Source organism: Mytilus edulis, chromosome 14, assembly GCF_963676685.1.
Source record: "Mytilus edulis chromosome 14, xbMytEdul2.2, whole genome shotgun sequence".
NCBI classification, from domain to species: Eukaryota; Metazoa; Mollusca; class Bivalvia; order Mytilida; family Mytilidae; genus Mytilus; species Mytilus edulis.
Genome location: NC_092357.1, coordinates 1,440,229 through 1,463,417, shown reverse-complemented (window position 1 = coordinate 1,463,417; position 23,189 = coordinate 1,440,229). Strand labels below are relative to the sequence as shown.

General features: G+C 33.9%; 1 protein-coding gene across 2 annotated transcripts in view; it reads right to left on the bottom strand.

The window, feature by feature from the left end:
• LOC139503862 (chitin synthase chs-2-like) overlaps positions 1-23,189 on the bottom strand; it is a 55,072-nt gene that overhangs the window by 4,754 nt on the left and 27,129 nt on the right. The window contains exons 1-12 of one of the 2 annotated variants that reach the window (XM_071293817.1): positions 22,985-23,139; positions 20,026-20,135; positions 16,579-16,954; positions 13,240-14,183; positions 12,466-12,565; positions 10,743-10,897; positions 9,941-10,023; positions 9,317-9,425; positions 5,143-5,296; positions 4,063-4,264; positions 1,391-1,585; positions 686-1,083 (exon numbers count right to left, since the gene is read on the bottom strand). In XM_071293817.1, coding sequence (XP_071149918.1) covers positions 686-1,083; positions 1,391-1,585; positions 4,063-4,264; positions 5,143-5,296; positions 9,317-9,425; positions 9,941-10,023; positions 10,743-10,897; positions 12,466-12,565; positions 13,240-14,183; positions 16,579-16,954; positions 20,026-20,126 — 2,817 coding nt within the window. In that variant the 5' untranslated portion in view covers positions 20,127-20,135; positions 22,985-23,139. Of the gene's footprint in view, positions 1-685; positions 1,084-1,390; positions 1,586-4,062; positions 4,265-5,142; positions 5,297-9,316; positions 9,426-9,940; positions 10,024-10,742; positions 10,898-12,465; positions 12,566-13,239; positions 14,184-16,578; positions 16,955-20,025; positions 20,136-22,984; positions 23,140-23,189 lie in introns of those variants that run through there. The other variant, XM_071293818.1, reaches the window with a different exon arrangement.

The window sequence follows — 23,189 nt, the reverse complement described above, 5'->3', positions numbered from 1 at the left end:
CTGTTAGTAGATTGTAGACAGTTCATTATCATATGTCGTTGTTTTGCACTGATAAACATCTACTGAATAATTTGAAGAAAGAACGCACTGATGTTTTTTTTAATGCAAGTAAAGTGTCTAAGCAGTATGGATTAACAGCAATGGGTGTTCGAAAAGTACTGAAAGATCGGACATAGCTCCTTATTTATCATTCTGTTCTGTCTTTTGTCACATGTTCAGATCAAAATTACTGTTCCGGTTCAAAAACGATTTATTAGTGGTAAGAAATGAAACAAAAACCTTAACTCTTACTTCTGTAGTTTGTTTATCCTTTACCAAGCAAAAAGGCCACTTACAGTAAACACAAATGTGTTTGAATGCTCAAGGTGAACTAAACTGCACCAAAATCGAATGCAAACCATACCTAACATAACAACTAAAATAATGTTGTTTTAAAGAAATATAATAAAGTGAAAGTGCCTATATGTATTAATCTATAATCGTGCGTTCCATAATGACTGGCTCTTCTTTGCACATCATCCTTCTTTTTCGTAATTATATACGAAATTCACGTCTGCAGTAGGAAGATCAAAAGGACATCTTAAACAAAAATTTGATTATATAATCATAAGTTATAATTAACATGTTTGGTCTTGAAAATACACGACAAAAACAAAAAGTCTTTTAAATTTATGCATAAACTTACTTGTGTTTCTGATTTTGTGAATATACAAGACAACATAAACAATCCAACAGGAATAAGGTTCAAAGTCAATGACAACCATGGTGGAACAGACGGAAACCCTACTATAATGGCGCCCACGATCATCAAAAAAATAGTTCCGGGGGTAAGCAATGATGATATAAATAGAAACAGCTGGTAGGCCATATAAAGGGTTGAGATACTTTGATTCTGTGTCACAGTAGCGCGACAATCTGTTAACAAATCTAAGATGTTGGCCATTGTTGACGGAGTCCAGCGCCGACGTTGGTTATAAAACTCATTGAATCCTTCCGGAGCATAGGTCAGTGCATCACTTTCAGCACAGTATTCAACACGGTGTCCTTGTTTTAATAGTAATGTGCACAGCCATCGGTCTTCACCTGAAAATGATTTTTTAACACGTTTTGATTTTTAAATTGAAATTCATTTCTTGAAAAAAAATTACTTTAGGTTTAGAAATACAGATAGTAAACTTTACCAGAATTTAAAGAAGGAGGACAGAACAAAGTCCGCCATTTTGTCAGGTTATGTTGCGTTTGTTTTATACCTTATAGTTGGAAAAACGTAAAATCACAAAAATACTGAACTCCAAGGAAGATTCAAAACAGAAAGTCTTTAAACTGCTAAGCATTTATTAATATCTTCCTGCTTCATTTAATCTTTCTTATAGAGTTAATGTAACCGTACCTTGATCGTACTGTATAAAATGCCTAGCTTCAGATGGTTCAGTTGTATACGTTCTCAAGACGTCCATGACTGCAGAGCCTCTGAACAAACTGAAGCATCCAGGACTACATAGTACACAGCCAATAACATGTTCTGTGGCCTTTTGAAGCCAGTGGCTCACTGCATACTCAAACTTTTGATACCACACAAGTGGACCTACGTTGGAGAAAAATAAAATATGATGACTGTGGCCTTTTGAAGCCAGTGGCTAACTGCATACTCAAACTTTTGATACCACACAAGTGGACCTACGTTGGAGAAAAATAAAATATGATGACTGTGGCCTTTTGAAGCCAGTGGCTAACTGCATACTCAAACTTTTGATACCACACAAGTGGACCTACGTTGGAGAAAAATAAAATATGATGACTGTGGCCTTTTGAAGCCAGTGGCTAACTGCATACTCAAACTTTTGATACCAAACAAGTGGACCTACGTTGGAGAAAAATAAAATATGATGACTGTGGCCTTTTGAAGCCAGTGGCTAACTGCATACTCAAACTTTTGATACCACACAAGTGGACCTACGTTGGAGAAAAATAAAATATGATGACTGTGGCCTTTTGAAGCCAGTGGCTAACTGCATACTCAAACTTTTGATACCAAACAAGTGGACCTACGTTGGAGAAAAATAAAATATGATGACTGTGGCCTTTTGAAGCCAGTGGCTAACTGCATACTCAAACTTTTGATACCACACAAGTGGACCTACGATGGAGAAAAATAAAATATGATGACTGTGGCCTTTTGAAGCCAGTGGCTAACTGCATACTCAAACTTTTGATACCACACAAGTGGACCTACGTTGGAGAAAAATAAAATATGATGACTGTGGCCTTTTGAAGCCAGTGGCTAACTGCATACTCAAACTTTTGATACCACACAAGTGGACCTACGATGGAGAAAAATAAAATATGATGACTGTGGCCTTTTGAAGCCAGTGGCTAACTGCATACTCAAACTTTTGATACCAAACAAGTGGACCTACGTTGGAGAAAAATAAAATATGATGACTGTGGCCTTTTGAAGCCAGTGGCTAACTGCATACTCAAACTTTTGATACCACACAAGTGGACCTACGTTGGAGAAAAATAAAATATGATGACTGTGGCCTTTTGAAGCCAGTGGCTAACTGCATACTCAAACTTTTGATACCACACAAGTGGACCTACGATGGAGAAAAATAAAATATGATGACTGTGGCCTTTTGAAGCCATTGGCTAACTGCATACTCAAACTTTTGATACCACACAAGTGGACCTACGTTGGAGAAAAATAAAATATGATGACTGTGGCCTTTTGAAGCCAGTGGCTAACTGCATACTCAAACTTTTGATACCACACAAGTGGACCTACGATGGAGAAAAATAAAATATGATGACTGTGGCCTTTTGAAGCCAGTGGCTAACTGCATACTCAAACTTTTGATACCACACAAGTGGACCTACGATGGAGAAAAATAAAATATGATGACTGTGGCCTTTTGAAGCCATTGGCTAACTGCATACTCAAACTTTTGATACCACACAAGTGGACCTACGTTGGAGAAAAATAAAATATGATGACTGTGGCCTTTTGAAGCCAGTGGCTAACTGCATACTCAAACTTTTGATACCACACAAGTGGACCTACGATGGAGAAAAATAAAATATGATGACTGTGGCCTTTTGAAGCCAGTGGCTAACTGCATACTCAAACTTTTGATACCACACAAGTGGACCTACGATGGAGAAAAATAAAATATGATGACTGTGGCCTTTTGAAGCCAGTGGCTAACTGCATACTCAAACTTTTGATACCACACAAGTGGACCTACATTGCAGAAAAATAAAATATGATGACTGTGGCCTTTTGAAGCCAGTGGCTAACTGCATACTCAAACTTTTGATACCACACAAGCGGACCTACGTTGGAGAAAAATAAAATATGATGACTGTGGCCTTTTGAAGCCAGTGGCTAACTGCATACTCAAACTTTTGATACCACACAAGCGGACCTACGTTGGAGAAAAATAAAATATGATGACTGTGGCCTTTTGAAGCCAGTGGCTAACTGCATACTCAAACTTTTGATACCACACAAGTGGACCTACGATGGAGAAAAATAGAATATGATGACTGTGGCCTTTTGAAGCCAGTGGCTAACTGCATACTCAAACTTTTGATACCACACAAGAGGACCTACGTTGGAGAAAAATAAAATATGATGATAAATATTCTAACAGTATACATTCAAATGATGTATAAGTAGGGATAGCATGTTCTTATCTAAAAAGTATTGTAAATAAAAAAAAAATGAATTGACACTGAGAACTGTGTAATGTAATATACACGGGGAACTTATGTTAGGATAAAGTATTCAAAATGTAATTTGCATATACATTCAGGAAATTTGAATAATGTGGATTCTTTATTATTCGTAGATACATGTACCTATGAATTTACATGGTGAAATTTGTGGGTATACGTAAACCATGAATTTAAATATTCATTAAAGTAAACATTTCTTAAACGTGTGTATAAAGACTTGGTATAAACACGAATCAAATATCCACAAACGTTTTCCTTGATCCACAAAAATCGGTATCCACAAAAACGTACATTAATCTACTGTATATAAATTATAAATCTAACCGTGGCCAATAGGATGAATTCTTCCACATGCAGCGCCAACCATTGGATTCTTTTTCATTCGACGGACAAGATGCATAACCGCTTCCGGTTGAAAATCTACATCGCCATCTAGTGCCAGTAAGAACGTGTTGTAAGAATTATCAACAATTCTGTCGATTTTATTGGGAAGCCGATGACTGAGGAAGTAGTACATATACATCACCTTTAAAATAGTAAATTACAAGTAAAGCTCAGAAAAACATAGCTAAGACAAAATTGCAAGAGCAAAGACTAAATATGGGAATACTACAAAAATCACTGTGCTGAAGTCACATAATTGAACTATGAAGTGCAAAGGGGTACATCTTATTGCAAGCCATTCGAAACTATGTATATTATTATTTGTGATTTTTCATGAACAGAAATTCTCTTTTCTGAACATCAGAGAATAAAAACTGCTTTAAAATGTGTGTGTGTTTTTGTTTTTGTTTCTCTTGAACATTTACGATCGATATCACGAAATGCGCTCGTCGCATATTCAATGCCACTTATTTTTGTTATCTCTTATTGCCATTATAGTTGCGATTTTTACCATATCTTTATATAATGTTATCCCTGATATATGATTTGTTGTAAGGGTCTATCTCTGCGATGTTGATAAATTTGTTCCAAAGAGTTATACATCATGTGGACATTTTAACAATTGGTATTAAATAGGTCTCTCTATAATTATGAACTATTGCTCCTGTCAATTTAAATTTATATTCAATGAAAACAAGTAACAGGTCGTCCATAACAATATAATATCATGTAGTTGTTATCTCTGTCCTGCCTTTTTATTTTTTACTTTTTTCGGTCCTGCCTTTTTTTTTACTAGTTTATCCTGACTTTTTTTACACAAATTGTCATCCTGCCTTTTTTTTTAACAAGTTTCTCATCCTGCCTTTTTTTTTACTCAAGACTCCTGTCCTGCCTATTTTTTTCAAATTTCATCCTAGACCACCCCCCCCCCCCCCCCCCCCATAAAATCAAATGGTAGCTCCCTAAGCTCTTCTACAAAATATTCTTTGCAGCAATGTGACCAAATGTTTTACAAGTTACCTGACTCCATCGTTTTTTATGTCGTATTTTTGTTTTGTCTTTCAGATGACAAACAAGAGAATTTCCTCCCAACAATTTCCATGTAAGTCTTCCTCCGTACGGCGTCCTTACCATTTCATAGTCTTCAAGCTGTATAACGGTTCGATGCACGGCACTGCAGGAAATGAAACAAAATTTTATAATTTTAAAATATGATATGTCAAGGTCTATAGAAAAATGTAATATAAGAAAAGATACAGACTAATCCATGAAATTACTTTAAGCTTACATCTTAACAAAAATGAACAAAGTATCCTATAGTGCATTATGATCATCGTTTTGTTTTATCATTAGCTTGTAAAAAGTCAAATCACAAAAATACTGAACTTAGAGGAAAATCGATTCGGAAAGTCCATAATAACATGGCAAAATCAAATAACAAAACACATCAAAAAAGAATTGACAAGAACTGTCATATTCCTGACTTGGTACAGGCATTTTCAAATGTAGAAAATGGTGGATTAAACCTTGTTTTATAGCGCTAACCCTCTCACTTTGATGACAGTCTCTTCAAATTCCGTAACTTAAAGCCTAACCGTTAGGTTTCAAAAGGTAGACTTGCAGTCAGGTGTCAAAAGAAGTCTTTCCGTTCAGGGGACAAAAGGAATTCGTGACGTTAAGGGCATCCGATACAGTTTCTCGATATAATGTCATTTTTATAATTTTGAAATATGTTGTAGGCCTTGGCGAGTTATAAAATAAAACACAAAATAAAACATAGGTCACCGTGCTTGTTTTCGAGAAAATTGAGGCTGAAAATTGGGGATTTGTGCAATTTTGTAAAAAAATTAGGCAATGTTATAAAATTTTTGGAGCAGATATTCTTCGTCGTAAATTATTAAGATCGGGTTCAATCTGAAGCTGTGATAAATGGCAATAAAGAAAAAAAATCACTACACGAATAACTATAAAATTATTCAAGTCTTGCTTGACATTGCGGACCAGATGCTCAAAGTGGTATTTTTCTAAACCTAAAAAAATGGAAAAAAAAAAACTGTTTCTGAAAAATGTCATTTTTATTATTTTTCTGCATAAACTGCATTTTGTCATGCTTTCTCCAAATCTCAAATAAAAAATATAGGTCACCGTGCTGGATTCCATGATAATCGCGATTTATCCTAAAAAATTGCGTCACCCCTTTGTAACCTCAACGTTAGCGCTAAAGTGCATGACGTCGCTTGCAGACAATTTCGACGTTATCGCTTCAGATTACCGGCGACATTTTTCAGATGTATAAATATTGCTTGTAAAGTACTATCTATAAATTGGCAACATTATTTTCGGAAGTAAAATCATGTGAATAACAAATACCTCTCTGTGTTTGTGGTCTAAGTGAGAAACATCTCAAGAAAAGTTATTACGGACTGTTGATAATTTTTACGGCTTTCAAAAGTTAAAGACTCGGCAATTTAGAACATGACATACAGGTACATTTACTGTACACACTCGTATATTATTTAATACTGTATGATGACCTCTATATGTTGTTCTTTGTTTTGTTTTGTTTGGTTGCTGCTGATTCGTTACACATACTCCTTAATATCCTTTAATTTACGTTTTTATCACTGAGAAAATCCGTTTTTGTTGATACGAATTTTAAAAAAGTTAGCGTCGATTGGACAGTAATCAAATTTGACGAGCATTGCAATTTGAATTAGAATTTACGCTAGGACGTAAAACATTTCGAATGCAAATTAAACTAATTCGAATTACGTGTGAACTCAACATTCTCCTCCAAACGGAACTTCTTTTTTTTGTACATAAATTGCAGCACATAAATTATGCCGTTACTCTTCTCGTTTGAGTTGTTTTACCTTGTCATTTCGGGACCTTTTATAGCTGACTATGCGGTATGGGCTTTGCTCATTGTTGAAGACCGTACGGTGACCTATAGTTGTTAATTTCTGTGTCATGTTTGTCTCTTGTTGAGAGTTGTCTAATTGGCAATTATACCACATCTTCTGTTTTATGTGGTCAGAAAACAGAAGCAAAATCTTACAAAGGAGAATCTTCAATTTGCTTATGGATGCTTTTGTCCAGACAGAGAAACTATAATTTTGAAATTTTTTATTTGGCTAAAAAACGATTGAATTAATAGCGAGAGGACTGGATATATTACGATTAGTTGCGATTAAAATCTATCTCTCATAGCGTAATTTTATTGGTAAATAACTATATATTTTTTCCACCACAGCGCGGACATAAAATACCGCATGTCCATTCCCCTGTCTGTCCTTCCGGACTTCTGGTTAATTAGATTTTTCAAGTGTACCATTCTTGCCAACTTTCTATAAAACTGATATCGTATGGACACGTTCGAAAATCAGTGCATATCAACTATTCTTTAATTGTATTGAAAATTGCATTGTATTTTCTGTCATTCCGTCATTTCTCTAATATATCTATAAAAAAAAATAAAGAAAAAAATAAACAGCTGCGCTTCGAGCGCATGATACGCCCTTCGTCTTATGAAAAAAAAACCCAACATAATATATGTTTTTAAAATAACACGGGGGTTGTACGGGAAGTCATGCTAGGTATATCCTGACTCATTCATTATTCTTGCTCAATAGGAAGTTTATATATCACAACATGTTTTATATGATCCCCAAATTAAAGCTCAATAAAAATTCAAGAACTCAAAAATGAATTAAAGAATCATCACCAAAGTATACAGATCTTAAGAATAATTTAACTAAAAAGTATGTGAAGTTTTATGCAATAATTATAGATAGTTTCTGAGATACGGCGCGACATGTGAACCCCCACCCCCTTTTTGTCATAAACTCAATATCTCTAAAGTCAAATTCTGAATCATTCTCAAAAGTATATACAAATTCTTCAGAATTATATAACCAAGAAGTGTGTAAAGTTTTGAGCAATAGTCATAAAACGTTTTCTAGATACAGCGCGAACTGTAAAATAAAAACCTGTTCTAGTTACGAAGTCCTGTAACTCATAAAGTTCACCAAAAAGGATACAGATCGTTTGATTATCATGACTGAAAAAAACAACCATGTTCAGTTTAATGATAATATGCTGTACCATATTTACGACGGACAGACGGACGCGGGCATTTTTATACCATTATGTCCCGTCAAAATTTTTACGGGTGTATAAACATATTGTTTGCTATTGCCTTTTGTTAGATAAACTACGTGCAACGTGGAGGAAATAGAAACTTTGTTCTTTTATAAAAGTTGTATCATTGTTTGTATTAGCGGCATACCATTATTTTTTACATACATAAATTGAATAAATTGTTTAGAAAGGAAATTGACTTCTTCGTGTACACACATTTTCGGTATTAGTTTTAAAATATCATTGGTTTTCTGTGCTGTAATAAAAAATCGGATCCGGACCAAATCGTGGATGATGAATGATAATAAAATTTTAATTGACATGCATGATATTAGTAACACTAAAAGGGTCAGTCGTCTTGAGATTGCTCACTATACGATATTTGTTGAAGATCTCAAAGAAACAGTAATGTGTTTTATTTCTTATTATGTTATTAGACTGTTATCCTGGTAGAATGGGTCAAATAAAATTGATGATACAAGTTAAATATGTAGAAAACAAAGACGATCTTTAAATTTTATAAACAATTAAATTATATCACTGTTTATATAAAGTACCTTCCACATGATACCATGGGTTGATGTATAATCGATCACTAATCGTATACGAGGGTGTGGATGAGGGGTCCTTCATTTCTATATTTTTTTTAATTTTTTGGTAGTTTTTGTTCATTTTTTATATTTTTCCCCCATTATTCTACCTTTTAATATCATAGCATCCATCAATTTACTTTTCTTCATTTTTGGTCCATTTTCACTATTCTTTCTTTCTTTTTTTCCGTATTCAGAACTTCATGTCAATTATTTTCTATTCTGTATACCTTATCCAGATCCTCTTGTACTAATATCCAATACATTATTGACACAATCTTCATTACTTTTACCTTTGTTCATTCGTTTTGAGTGTTTTATCATTTGATTTTGTCATTTGATTAGGGACTTTCCGGTGAGAATTTTCCTCGGAGTTCAGTATTTTTGTGATTATACTTTACGCTAAATTAATAACCAATACATTTATGACGCAACCTGCATTACTTTAACCTTTGATAACTTACCTTGCAGCTGTATCCATTACCTTGATCAGAATTTTCACATACTCATTTACATCCGGGAAATCTTCATCTGTCCTCGGGCTCTCAAAGGCGTCGTCAAAAAAGATATGAGCTACAAATACAATAGTGAAAAGTACACATGCATATTACAATAAGTAAGACAGCTAAGTGTAACATCTATTCCCCAGAGTTCACTGAAGTTAAATGGATGTTTTACCAAAGCACAAGACTATTATTCCTTGTTTTATTGAGAAGAGTAAAAATATGTGGTATGATTGCCAACAAGGAAAATAATCTCTCCACTCCGCCAGAGACAAAATGATGTAGAAAATAACAAATAGGTGCTTATCCGAAATTTAGAAAAAAACATACTAGTTATGTAATTTTATTTTTTTTCAACATACACGTCGTCTTGATCGTGTCTTATTGTCATATATACTAGTATTGCGCATTATTTCCTAATTTCCCTCCAAGTCGAAGTCTTTGTTGTTGTTTTTTGTATTGCCGAGTTTGCTTTGATGTACAAATGTCTTCATGGTTATTATTCATTGGCCCATAGTTGGTGTTTTGGCCTACGTGTACGCAGTTTTAATGGGTAGGGTTTTCATCTATTTCTTATTTACTAACCTTCAAAATCGTAGTCAAGTAAGTTGCTTTTTTCTACATTGGATTGTCTAGCAGTTTTTATCATGTGATGGTGTTTATCCATTCTACAATACAAATTTTATCTTAAAGGACATTTCATGAGCACATTTGAAAATAAAACGAAAAATTTACTTGACATACAAATAACAACAAATATGCCCTATTTGATTGGATTCTCAATATGCACCTTCGAAATATTATTTCTTGTCACACTATGTTTGAATTTAAACCTATTTTGAAATAACTATTCCTATAATTTCAAGTGCAGTTCATAAGCTGAATTAAGGGTGCGGCCTCCCACAATAGAACTTGACATTACGTCCCACTCCTAACATCCCCCCCCCCCCCCCGCCCTATTTCCCCATTGTTATAACCCTGGATTCGCAAATACAGGTTATTCGTCTCAAAGGGAAGGGGATACAAATAGGTAAGATTCTCTTTGTTATCCTTCTTTGATGCGTTAAAAAGACAGGAAGATACCAAAGAAATATGCAAACTCATAAGTCGAAGACAAACTTACAATGTCATGGGAAAAAACGAAAAAAGAACAAAACACAGTCTACAAAACACAACATACAAAACTAGCTTGAGCGAAACGACCGGTACTTAAACCGTTGATGATCCAGTCAGGTACTCCGGAAGGATAAACAGGTCCTGCTTCACATTTAGCATCTATTTCATATGTCGTGTAGGTCATTAAGTCCAACTTCGATTATGTTAAATTCGAATTGAAAAAAAACAGAAAGTGGTTCATACTGTTTTTATTGTCCAGAACAATACTAACCTGAATATTGATTTCAATAGTTGCGTCATTTCCATTTCAGTTTCATGCCACATTGTGGCACAAGCATAAATCTTTGAACGTTCGTCTACTTTATTGCATTTGTCATGCTTTTGGTTGGTTCTTTTTTTCTCCTTTTCAATTCTTTTGTTTCTCTCCTAAAACAGTCTTATTCTTTACATAAATGTTTCAATTGATAGATCCTAGATATCATTCGCGTGGCATGATATATTTATAAAATGGAATTAGGAATTAAATTACAAAGAATGACTGTAATTTTTTTCTTTCTATCTATTCGGAATAACCTTAAAATGTGGTACACGCTTTTAAGTAACACGCTACTCAGGTTATTCGGTGTGCACCACATTTCTTAGATCATTTCATCATCATGATTAAACAGAAAAAAATATTACTGTCATTTCTTAAATAGAATACATCATTAAAGATTACTCGAGCTCATCATGCCAACAAAACATATAGACACAACTGAAAGCTAGATTTAAGGAGGCTCGCGGGTATAAGATTTTCAGAAAAAAATTAAACATTTATTTTTCATTACACATTTTATTTATTGCCTTAAGTAGTTGTTACTTTATCATATGGTACTAAAATCATTCCAAAAAATCAATTCTTGTTGGCCCCAGATGACTTTTAAAATGTAGATATCATTGAAAAAGCTCCAGATTATCTCCCTTTGGTGCAAAAATGCCATTTTTTGGCATTAAAATTGAAATATTTTTTTTAACTCATCGGTGACCTATATTTTTTATTGTTGTTTTGGAATAAGCTGTACATAAACTAAATAATTGTAAAATTTAAGCGATTTCTGTAAATTAGTTATTTTTTTATTTCTATATTACAGCTATTTCTCCTATTAGTTCAACAGAAAAAAAGGACATTAACAAAAATGTATGCTTCTTTCGAAGGCAGATTGTGAGCGTAAATGAATGGTGACCCCATTTTTTTATTTCATTTTTCTATTAAGTATAAGATAAAGTTCATTTATAGAAAAATATATAGAAATCCTATATTAAATTTAAAAAAATGATTTAGACCCGCGAGCCCCCTTAAGTCGTATTTTGATGGTTATGACAAATGCAAATCCTAGTATTGAAAACTTTTTTTTTAGGTTTTAATTGGGTGATTAAGCGTTCATCTTGAGCACATTTTTAGTAAGAAGCCCGAATAAATCATCGCTTTTACATCCCAATAAAGGTATGTTTAGCGCTTCATATTGAGTAAGTGAGAACGATCTTAAAGTTTTTATAAAATAAAAAAAAAAAAAATAGCGTACATTTCTTAAACTAAAATGACGCGATTAAATCTTTGCTATTATATCCTAGACTAAACAAAATGGGTACGAGTTTTGAACAGCGGTATACTACTGTTGCCTTTATTTATATGCATCATACATTTTTCAATGCAAAACAAATGTGTCTCTGGCATCTCCCGCTTTTACCATATACAATATTAATCTAATAAGTGAAAGCAACTTTGTTAATATTAACTTGCTTGATAATGAATCGAGTTTGCTAATGGTAGTTTAATATATTATTCAACTTTTTCAATATAATTCTAAATTGATCCCTTTACTATCATATCCCTCGAAGCTTGATGCACTCCAAAGCGCACAAAATAATCATTTACTTGAATACATAACATATAAATTTTGTGTGTATAATGGGTTGAAATTGCATAAAACAATGTAATTGTTTATATTACATACCATGTCTCTGATGAAGTCGAACTCTTTGTCATTTTGACTTCTGTTCAATAGTAACGACATGTCTGTATATATACCACAGTACATAGGTATTATAAACATTCTGTGAAAATATAACGGGCTTTTAGAAAAAATGCAGGTGTGCTGTTTGTTTTTTTTCACAACATATCAATTCCCAATACCAAATAAAATGTTATAATTAAGCCTACGCGGTTGATTAAAAATTTTAAATAGTTAAAATACACCTACACCTATATTATTTCACCGTATAAAACGCTACATGCGGATGGTTGCTATGCGTGTTACGGGGTGGAGACGTCGACGCGTAGAAAAATACGATTGAGAAAGTAAAAGAATATATATTGGGTTTTTTATCATTAGCACCAAAAGGATTTTGCACGGAAGATACAGATCAATTATCTATTTTAAGCAAAAAGTAAAATCACAAAAATACAGAACTCCGAGGAAAATTCAAAACGGGAATTCCTTAATCAAGAGGTAGCATACTTTCCGTTTTGATACATCAAATGCTAGTTTTTCGATAAAAATTTTACTTCGGTGAAATGTTTTGCAAGATTCATTTATTTAAACGAAATCATATCACAGATATCAAGACTAAAATAGTGTACGTAAGACGCGAGTTTGGTAAAAAAAAAAAAACAACTCCTCAGTGACGTTCGAATAAAAAGACAAAAGTACGAAGTTGAAGATCATCGAGTATCCCCCGTTTTGAAAATAATAAAGTTTAAGGCCCAGTTGAAGTTCTTGTAGTCTTACCTTTGAGTTTTTCCTAATATAAAGCCATTGGTCGTCCATATGAAGCTTGTAACAAATAGTAAAGATATATACAACAGTAACCCACCAACAACAAGAGGCCAACTATCAGAAATATTCTCCATAGATTCAAGGTTCCAGCGGGAGAAAAACATATCGCAGTCTTTGAAATCTAAAATATCTGGATATGATACTAGTCCTTGTAAAGCAAATGGTGTTAAGAAAGGCGCCAGTATAAGTGGTATTGAGAAACACAATATTTGACTTCCGGTCACACATGCTGTCTTTGCAGCCTTTGCGCATATGTAACCACTGCATATGTTAACAACAGCAACAACGTATGGAACATATGTCTTACATATGTCAGTCGTACCAAGAAAATGGCCGCCGAAATCATGTTTTAATTTAGTATCGCCCAAATTGAAAATAGCTTTGACACCATCTAAAGCGCTTTCAGCTTGTATTGCGTATAAAACAATGATTGTTATAAAAGATATTATGGTTTTCCAGAAGCTAACAATACACATCATTTTTGTACGTCTTGTTTGGTAGATCCATTTCAAATGTGACAGCCAGTTTCTTTTGTCGGCAGACGATTTTACAAAATTTTCCCAGTACTTCAACGAAATGAATAATGCTGATACAGCGAACATGATAACCAATATAGTGTTGTCTTCATTAAGTTTCTTCCTAAACATGTAAACACATAGTAAAGCAATGCCACCAATCTGTAGTAGAACTCCAAATACTGTTACAAAGTACCTACATGTATCGCCTTTTCTATCACTATTGACTGATCCACTTCTTGTACTTACTAATTCGATTAATGGTAATATAACTAATACTGCCAAATACACTACAGATGCGGCTGGGGCATTGAAAGTCGGTAAAACTATAAACACCATGCACATCAAACCGATACTGTGAAAACTCTCTAAAATCAATATCTACAAAACAGCAAAAATCTTTATTTTACATAAGTGTTAATAATAGAAAGTTTTAACTATTAAAAATCACAATAAATCCACCATTTTCTACATAAGAAAATGACCAAGTCAGGAATATGGCATTTGTTATCAATTCGTTGGGTGTGTTAAAACATATTTTTTAAGGGGCCATCTGAAGGGGCCTCCGGGTTCGGGAGTTTCTCGCTACATTGAAGACCCTTTGGTGGCCTTCAGCTGTTGTCTACTCTATGGTCGGGTTGTCGCTTTAACACATTCCCCATTTCCTTTCCCAATTTTATTAAACTTTTGGTTTTGCCATTTAGTTAGTGACTTTCCGTTTTGAATTTTCCTCGGAGTTCAGTATTTTTTTTGATTTTTATGGTACATTTCTTATATTAACTAGTCTTTTTAATTTGTGTACTATTGATTAGGAGATAAAAGTAGGTTGTGAAACATTATTCTTATATAGTACTTTACGTACTTTGATTTACTTTCTTTGAGTTACCTCCCTTTGGTATCAGTCTGATATAATTTATGTAAACCCCATATATTATTTGTATAATTATTCTTATGGAATACAAATGAACAGGCTGACACACTACATTTTAATATCAAATAAGTTTAAAAGAGGGACGAAAGATACCAAAGGGATAGTCAAACTCATAAATCTAAAACAAACTGACAACGCCATGGCTAAAAATGAAAAAGACAAACAGAAAAACAATAGTAAACATGACACAACATAGAAAACTAAAGAATAAACAACACGAACCCCACCAAAAACTAGGGGTGATCTCAGGTGCTCCGGAAGGGTTAGCAGATCCTGCTCCACATGTGGCACCCGTCGTGTTGCTTATGTGATTACAAATCCGGTAAATAGTCTAATTCGGTAGGTCACATTCATGAAAGGGAAGGGGATTGAAGTTACGACGTAAGGAACATATCCGATATCATTTGTGAAACGGTTATTCCATAACGGTCAACCAACTCGTGATGGCGTCCGTAAAAGGAGTAGGTTCAGTAAGACCCCTTTTTGGCCCCAAAATATATCAGTTTTACAAAAATGTGAAAATGTAATCTTTTAGCCATTTATTGGAAAGTAGAATGCTTCTGCTACACATATATGGGCTGTTTTTGACAATACAATGCACATATATCGGGCACTAACATCATGCAAAGTCATGCTAAATTACTGAAATATTCACAATGTTAACATTTTAGTTGAATTTAAGACGGTTTCCGTATTAAATGAAAGGGGCCGCATTCGTGTTCATTCATAATATTGAAATGTAAGTTGTATTTGATGATAATACACAACATATATAAAGATTGAGGATGAACACGGATGCGGCCACTTTCATTTTTGACGAAAACCATCTGAAAAGTGACGATTTTTTGCATATTTGATAGACTTTTCATATTTAAGTTTGAATCGGAGCATTTTTAATGACTTAATCAGTAAAAATCTTGACATAAACTAATTGAATTAATTGAAATAGACACTCAAGTGTTTAAAAAGTGTCCAAAATATTTCGTTAGATGAACCTGACATTTGAGGCCAAAATCGGCCCTTACCGGACCTACTCCTTTACGAAGGGATGAAGAAAGGATACCACATATATAATAAATCTTGCTTTGGATCTTGAATTGCATCTATAATTAATGTTGACACTGATGGTTGGTTGAGAACTGAAGAAAAAAAATATGATTACTATTTCCTCAGTTTCAACTTCCTTTTCTATGTAGGTACATTTCAACATCATATGTATTTAGAGTATATCTTTCGGAGCTGATAAAGTATTCCAGGGGTATCCTATCAATATTTCATTGATTTGAGTGGTATTTTCTTTTATTTAACTAGTACTGCTGACAAGAATGGTTCTAATTTGTAAAGTTAAAGCGTTGCTAATGATAACATTTGCTTTGCATAGTATTTTGTAACTGTATAAAGTTGTCTTTTCTCCATTTTCTTTCTATTTTCTATCTGGCTAGGGTAAAATATATTATTGTTTTCCTAATTGTTTTCTCTCTTTCTGTCATTTTATTGAATTTCTAGAAAGCAAAATAATCTTGAATTTTATAAACATTTATTAAAATATTGTTTTTTTCATCTTGTTTTGTGAATGATTTGCGATTTTCCTCTACCGCTTAACTGAAGCTTCCCCAATCTTTAGTTTTCTATGTTGTGTCATGTGTACTATTGTTTGTCTGTTTGTCCTTTTCATTTTTAGCCATGGCGTTGTCAGTTTATTTTCGATTTATTAGTTTGACTGTCCTCTCTGGTATATCTCTCGCCCCTCTTTTCCAATACCCTACATCATAAGTTTGTAAGATCTACCGAGGTTAGGTAAATTTGAATCCCTCGTATTGTTTTAAAATGTGATTTTATACTTACAACAAACAAACTTTTATAGTGAATCTTGCGAGTCTTTTTTAAACACATTGTTTTTAGAGATGAACACATAGTAAAGCCATAAGGAGTCACTAATGTGATAAGCAATGCCCATATCCAAGTTTCATCCACAACATGATAGAGAGACTGTTTAGTTTGGAACGTGGCATTTGTATCATTGTTTCGTGGCAGTTCGGGTGGCTTAATGTGCCACACAAGGATATGTATTGTTATACGTGATAATAAGGCTGTACCGAAAACGACAAGGAAAAGAAAACAAACAAAAATCACTGTCAAGATCTTTTCAGAAGTTTTCCAGAATTCTTCAGACTTCACATACTTAGCAGCGCTCCTGTTTTCTTGGAAAATATCCCAATCACTAAAACAAAAAATATCCCAATCACTAAAACAAAAAATATACCAATCACTAAAACAAAAAATATCCCAATCACTAAAACAGAAAACGACAATTTTGATATTTGTTTAATTTATTGTAGTATTAATTCTCATTACACTCATTTCAACTTGGTTTATAACGTTCTTTGCATATTAAATAGATTGTTTATGTCCATTAGACCTCGCCGTTTTTGTTGTTGTTTTTTTTTGTAACAAATTGTTTTCATTTGCCCAATAGGGACAAATGCTATTTTAAATGGTATTTTTTAGATGACATTATCAAGTCGTGAAATTCGGTTTTGTTCAAGGGTTTCTGTCTATTCGACTACAGTATACCTTTCACATATTAAGACAAAAGACATAAGATATAAAGCTTTATTTAAAGTCGGTATATGCAACACAAGTACACACATAAGCTCTGAAGAGCTTTTAAAACCTATTATATTATTCCAACATGTGTTATAGTTCTTACAGTCTAAATAAAATATAGATGCTCGTAAGACGAGTACATGAGTTACGATATATATACGTATGTATCTGAATTTTAATGCGATTTGTAGCTGTAATTGTCCATCCCCGCTCTCGCCACGGGATATATATAGTAATGGTATTCGTCGGTTCGTCCAAAACACAGCAATACAGAGATTGTTTGATAGAACTAAATAATTGGACTTTTGTATTTGTATTGTGAACTCATCTGACACATTTTGACAGAAATTAAGTATCCGTATTTGGACGAATTCTTTGCCATCATGTGCATCGGATTATATTGTTCCGTCATTTTGATTCCACCGGAGTTATGGGACTTTGACTTTTTGGATAATCCTTCCACAAGCCACCTTGTGAACGCTACTCTTCTGAGACCTTTTGACAATCCTATCACAATGTCACCTTGTGAACGCTACTCTTCTCAGACCTTTTGACAATCCTACCACAATGCCACCTTGTGAACGCTACTCTTCTCAGACCTTTTGGACAATCCTACCACAATGCCACCTTGTTAACGCTACTCTTCTGAGACCTTTTGACAATCCTACCACAATGCCACCTTGTGAACGCTTCTCTTCTCAGACCTTTTGGACAATCCTACCACAATGCCACCTTGTGAACGCTACTCTTCTCAGACCTTTTGGACAATCCTACCACAATGCCACCTTGTGAACGCTACTCTTCTCAGACATTTTGACAATCCTACCACAATGCCACCTTGTGAACGCTACTCTTCTCAGACCTTTTGGACAATCCTACCACAATACCACCTTGTGAACGCTACTCTTCTCACACCTTTTGACAATCCTACCACAATGCCACCTTGTGAACGCTACTCTTCTCAGACCTTTTGGACAATCCTACCACAATGCCACCTTGTGAACGCTACTCTTCTGAGACCTTTTGACAATCCTACCACAATGCCATTTTGTGAACGCTACTCTTCTGAGACCTTTTGACAATCCTACCACAATGCCACCTTGTGAACGCTACTCTTCTAAGACCTTTTGACAATCCTATCACAATGCCACCTTGTGAACGCTACTCTTCTGAGACCTTTTGACAATCCTATCACAATGCCACCTTGTGAACGCTACTCTTCTGAGACCTTTTGACAATCCTATCACAATGCCACCTTGTGAACGCTACTCTTCTGAGACCTTTTGACAATCCTATCACAATGCCACCTTGTGAACGCTACTCTTCTGAGACCTTTTGACAATCCTATCACAATGCCACCTTGTGAACGCTACTCTTCTGAGACCTTTTGACAATCCTATCACAATGCCATCTTGTGAACGCTACTCTTCTGAGACCTTTTGACAATCCTACCACAATGCCACCTTGTGAACGCTACTCTTCTGAGACCTTTTCACAATCCTACCACAATGCGACCTTGTGAACGCTACTCTTATAAGACCTTTTGACAATCCTATCACAATGCCACCTTGTGAACGCTACTCTTCTCAGACCTTTTGACAATCCTACCACAATACCACTTTGTGAACGCTACTCTTCTCAGACCTTTTGAACAATCCTACCACAATGCCACCTTGTGAACGCTACTCTTTTCAGACCTTTTGGACAATCCTACCACAATGCCACCTTGTGAACGCTACTCTTCTGAGACCTTTTGGACAATCCTATCACAATGCCACCTTGTGAACGCTACTCTTCTGAGACCTTTTTACAATCCTACCACAATGCCACCTTGTGAACGCTACCCTTCTCAGACCTTTTGGACATTAAACCCAGTTTTTTTCTCATGTTTTATTTGCTTATTTCCTTTCTTATGTTGTATACAGAAATCAAGTATAATAACTATTGTCTAACTTGCAGAAACAACACATTTACCTTGACATGACTCTTTTACATAACTTTTGATTTTATAACCCTGCATACCACCATCTCCATGTGAAATTATAATTGTTTTGTATATACATTGAACGACTAAATTTCTTTTTTGTGACGTTTTTATTTCTGACGCCCAACACGCGAAACAAGAATTTGATAGATGCTTTTTGTGTTTTTTGTATATGTTTGTTTGTCTTGAGATTGTAACACAGTGATGACTGCTGTAACCATATTTTAACTATTTTACCGATTATGTCTGTTTTGTTCACGCATCGTTGTAAAAATAACGGAATTTGATGCGACTGTCATAAAAGTGAGAGGTTTAACGCTATAAAACCAGGTTCAATCCACCATTTTGTACATTTGAAAATGCCTGTAACAAGTCAGGAATATAACAGTTGTTGTCCATTCGTTTTTGATGTGTTTTGTCATTTGATTTTGCCATGTGATTAGGGACTTTCCGATTGAATTTTCCTCGGAGTTCAGTATTTTTGTGATTTTACTTTTTGGTCGGTTTTTTTTTCTCGCTTTGACACATTCCCCATTTCCATTCTCAATTCTATGACAATATGATAACAGCAACAAATACAAAAGCTAGGAATACACTTTAAAATACCCATAAAAATGTGTAGGCCATAAAGATGTGAAATAAGGCACATGTCATTGAATAAGTTGTGTTTTTTTAAATCTCAACCCTACCACTTTACTCACATGGTTTCGTGGTCTTGTCTTGGTTCTTCTGTTTCAGTATTACTTGATGCTATGTTGTCCTCATTGTCATGATTGAACCCTTTATTATCATATGTTGCCATCTTAACAAGCTACACCGTTGAAGAAAAATTTAAACCAAAGACTTAGAATTAAAACCGCTACTGGATATTTCTTGTAGTCTCTTTATAACTAGACTGACATTAACATATTTTTTTCTTCAGTTGTATTTGTCTATAGTAAATATTGTGTTTGTCTCTATTTAACCTTTTCGCTGTCACATTTTTCTAAAGGCAACGCGAGGTTCATGATAAATATACTTGCCATCGTATCAAGCTACACATTATAATGTAAAAAAATTAAAACCAAAGACTTAGAATTAAAAGCGCTACTGGATATTTCTTTGCATCTCTTTATAGCTAGACCAAAGTGTAAACATATTTTGTTTTTACTTATAGATTAGTTGTATTTGTCTATGATGAGAATCATGTTTGTCTCTGCTAAACTTTACACTGCCGCAAGGTTTCAAAATAGCAAAATCGACGGTATGTGTATGGCTTTGTTAAATATACTTCAACGGACACAATTTTGAATAATGCACACCGTGTTAAACCCCGCCAAATTCTGTATATGCCTGTCCCAAGTTAGGAACCTGTAATGCAGTTGTTGTCATTTGTTGCTGTGTTACATATTTATGTTTCGTTCATTATTTAATACATAAACAAGGTTGTTATTTTTCTCGTTTGAATTGTTTTATATTTGTCATTTCGGAGCCTATTATAGCTGACAATACGGTATTGGTATTGCTCATTGTTGAAGGCCTTACGGTGATCCATAGTTGTTAATTTTTGTGTCATATGGTCAATTGTGGAGAGTTGTCTCATTAGCAATCATACCGCATCTTCTTTTTATAATTACTTCTGTTTTGTGTATAACTAGATGAAGCAAAATTGAACATCGCTTGTCTTGGTATAAACTATGTTTGTCTTTTTTTGTGTAAGAAAACAAACTTTCTCAAATAGTTTCCTTTTATAATAAAGACTAACCGTCTTTTTTTTAACACGCGAGAGCTCGAATTAAAGTTACTTTATATAGTTTATCACTATATAAATTTAGGAGTGAGTTTTCGTGGAAGTTAACAAAAGCATTTATCAACTTAAAGAACTTAAATATAAAAGAAATAAATGGTGTTTTTTAAATAATGTGTGTTAACAAAATGACTAAAAGATGAATTGATTTCTAGACAGAACATAACTTTCCCAAATCAGTGCGAAATTTCACAGAAATTGTTACCTATTAAAAGCTACTTCACAAGATTATGATCGAGTTTGTAGAATAGAGCATAAACAAAATAGATAATAGAGAAAATTGGACAAATAATAATGAATAAAGAACAATGGGGGTGGTTAAAATATCAAAAGATAAAGAATGCTGGGCCAAAAAATAGAAAATGAAAAACATTTCATTGATCCTACCTATTAGATTTATTGTTAATTTAATATTGTCTTCAATTTGTATGAAATACTTGCCTTGTAAATTAATTAAAACACAGCAAATAATCGATAAATGTGCGGAAAGTGCAGATATACGACATCTGAACGAACCAACAATCGAATATCCTTCCAAATACTAGTAGTCAAACGCGATGTGGCAATTGGTTTCAATAAAGATAACAAAACGACTAAGAAGTATTCTGATTTCTATAGACATAACATAACCTTCCGAAATACAAGAAAGTGCATGCGAGACTTCATCGAAAAGGCCATATATCTAAGGATGTGGATTGGGTTTACAGAATAGAGCATAAAAGACAAACACAATTAAGAATAGAGGATGTGCTAAATTATACATGTTATATATTTCTACTTTTTTGCTCATTATTCTCTAGCAGTTCTTTGTATTTTTGCACCCCATTATTATCTTTTCCACCTTAGTTCTATATTCTGTAAATCCAATCCCGATCCTCGTATAGTAAATTGGAATTTTTGAAACGACCTAAGTTTGTCTATTCTATACAGATAGATTGACCAGTCAAAATCTCCTACATAAAAAAATATAATGGAACAGGGGTAGTTGTCCATTTCACAATTGAATTGTTCTCAGATAATTTTTCTGGTATTTACTTATTAATAAGCAGAAGAAACAAACATAACCATGATAACAATTAAACAAAATTCAAAGGACAAGGCAGACAACACGATAGTAAAAAAGGAAAACTGACAAAATCAAAAAACAAGTCCAGAAAATCACTTTGCATGGATGCAGAAAACTTAGTTTTTAATAACAGGAGCCCCAGAAAAAAATCGGGGTTAAACACATGCGCTTTGGAAGTGTCAGCAGTTCCTGCTCCACTGATGACATCTACCGTGCATGTTACTCCTGTTAAAATACGTTGATGGACCATATCCGTTTATTTATATGAAGAACAGATAATCTAAACTAGGACACCACCATATTATTAAACAAGTAAATTGTCCCTTTAGCCAAATTTTGATGTTAGAAATAAACGCGGAACAAAGGAAATAAAAGAGTGTCACCGGCAGAAACAATAGACATATCAAACTTAGATTGGAAACATACAAATATGGAAATAAAGCAAGAACTACACTACATAAATCATCTTTAAAACTTAGTAAGGTGTAACTCCAGTGCTCCGGGAGGACCTATTATACCAGTAAAAAGTAGGTTATACGTCGAATTCAGTGATGTTACAATCAAGGAAAAGCATAGAATATATCGTATGTCGACACTTGCTTAATATTTATTTTTGAAAATGTTTCACTTTATCATGTTAATTGTGCTACAGATGTGTTTTGGTTTGATTTTGGTATGAAAAGTAAGACAAAAAAGAAACCAAGCTATATTCCAAAACATGTTTTCAAATACCTAGTGTCTCTAACTTTGATTGTCAATCAAAATAAACAATGTTTTCAAATACTTTTCTATGATATTAAAGACTTACCGACTTTGAGTTCACATACGGTTTGAATTATATTGTGTGATTCCAAATTCTGCTGTTATTAATATATAAATTACGGATAATTAGAAATAAAGGCGCGGTTTTACTTAGAAGTTTATAAAACCATTTATTCATGTGTAAATCTATTTATAACTATTGTGGATTTTTTAAAACAATCTGTTAAAACACAATAACCCAGAAGAGTATT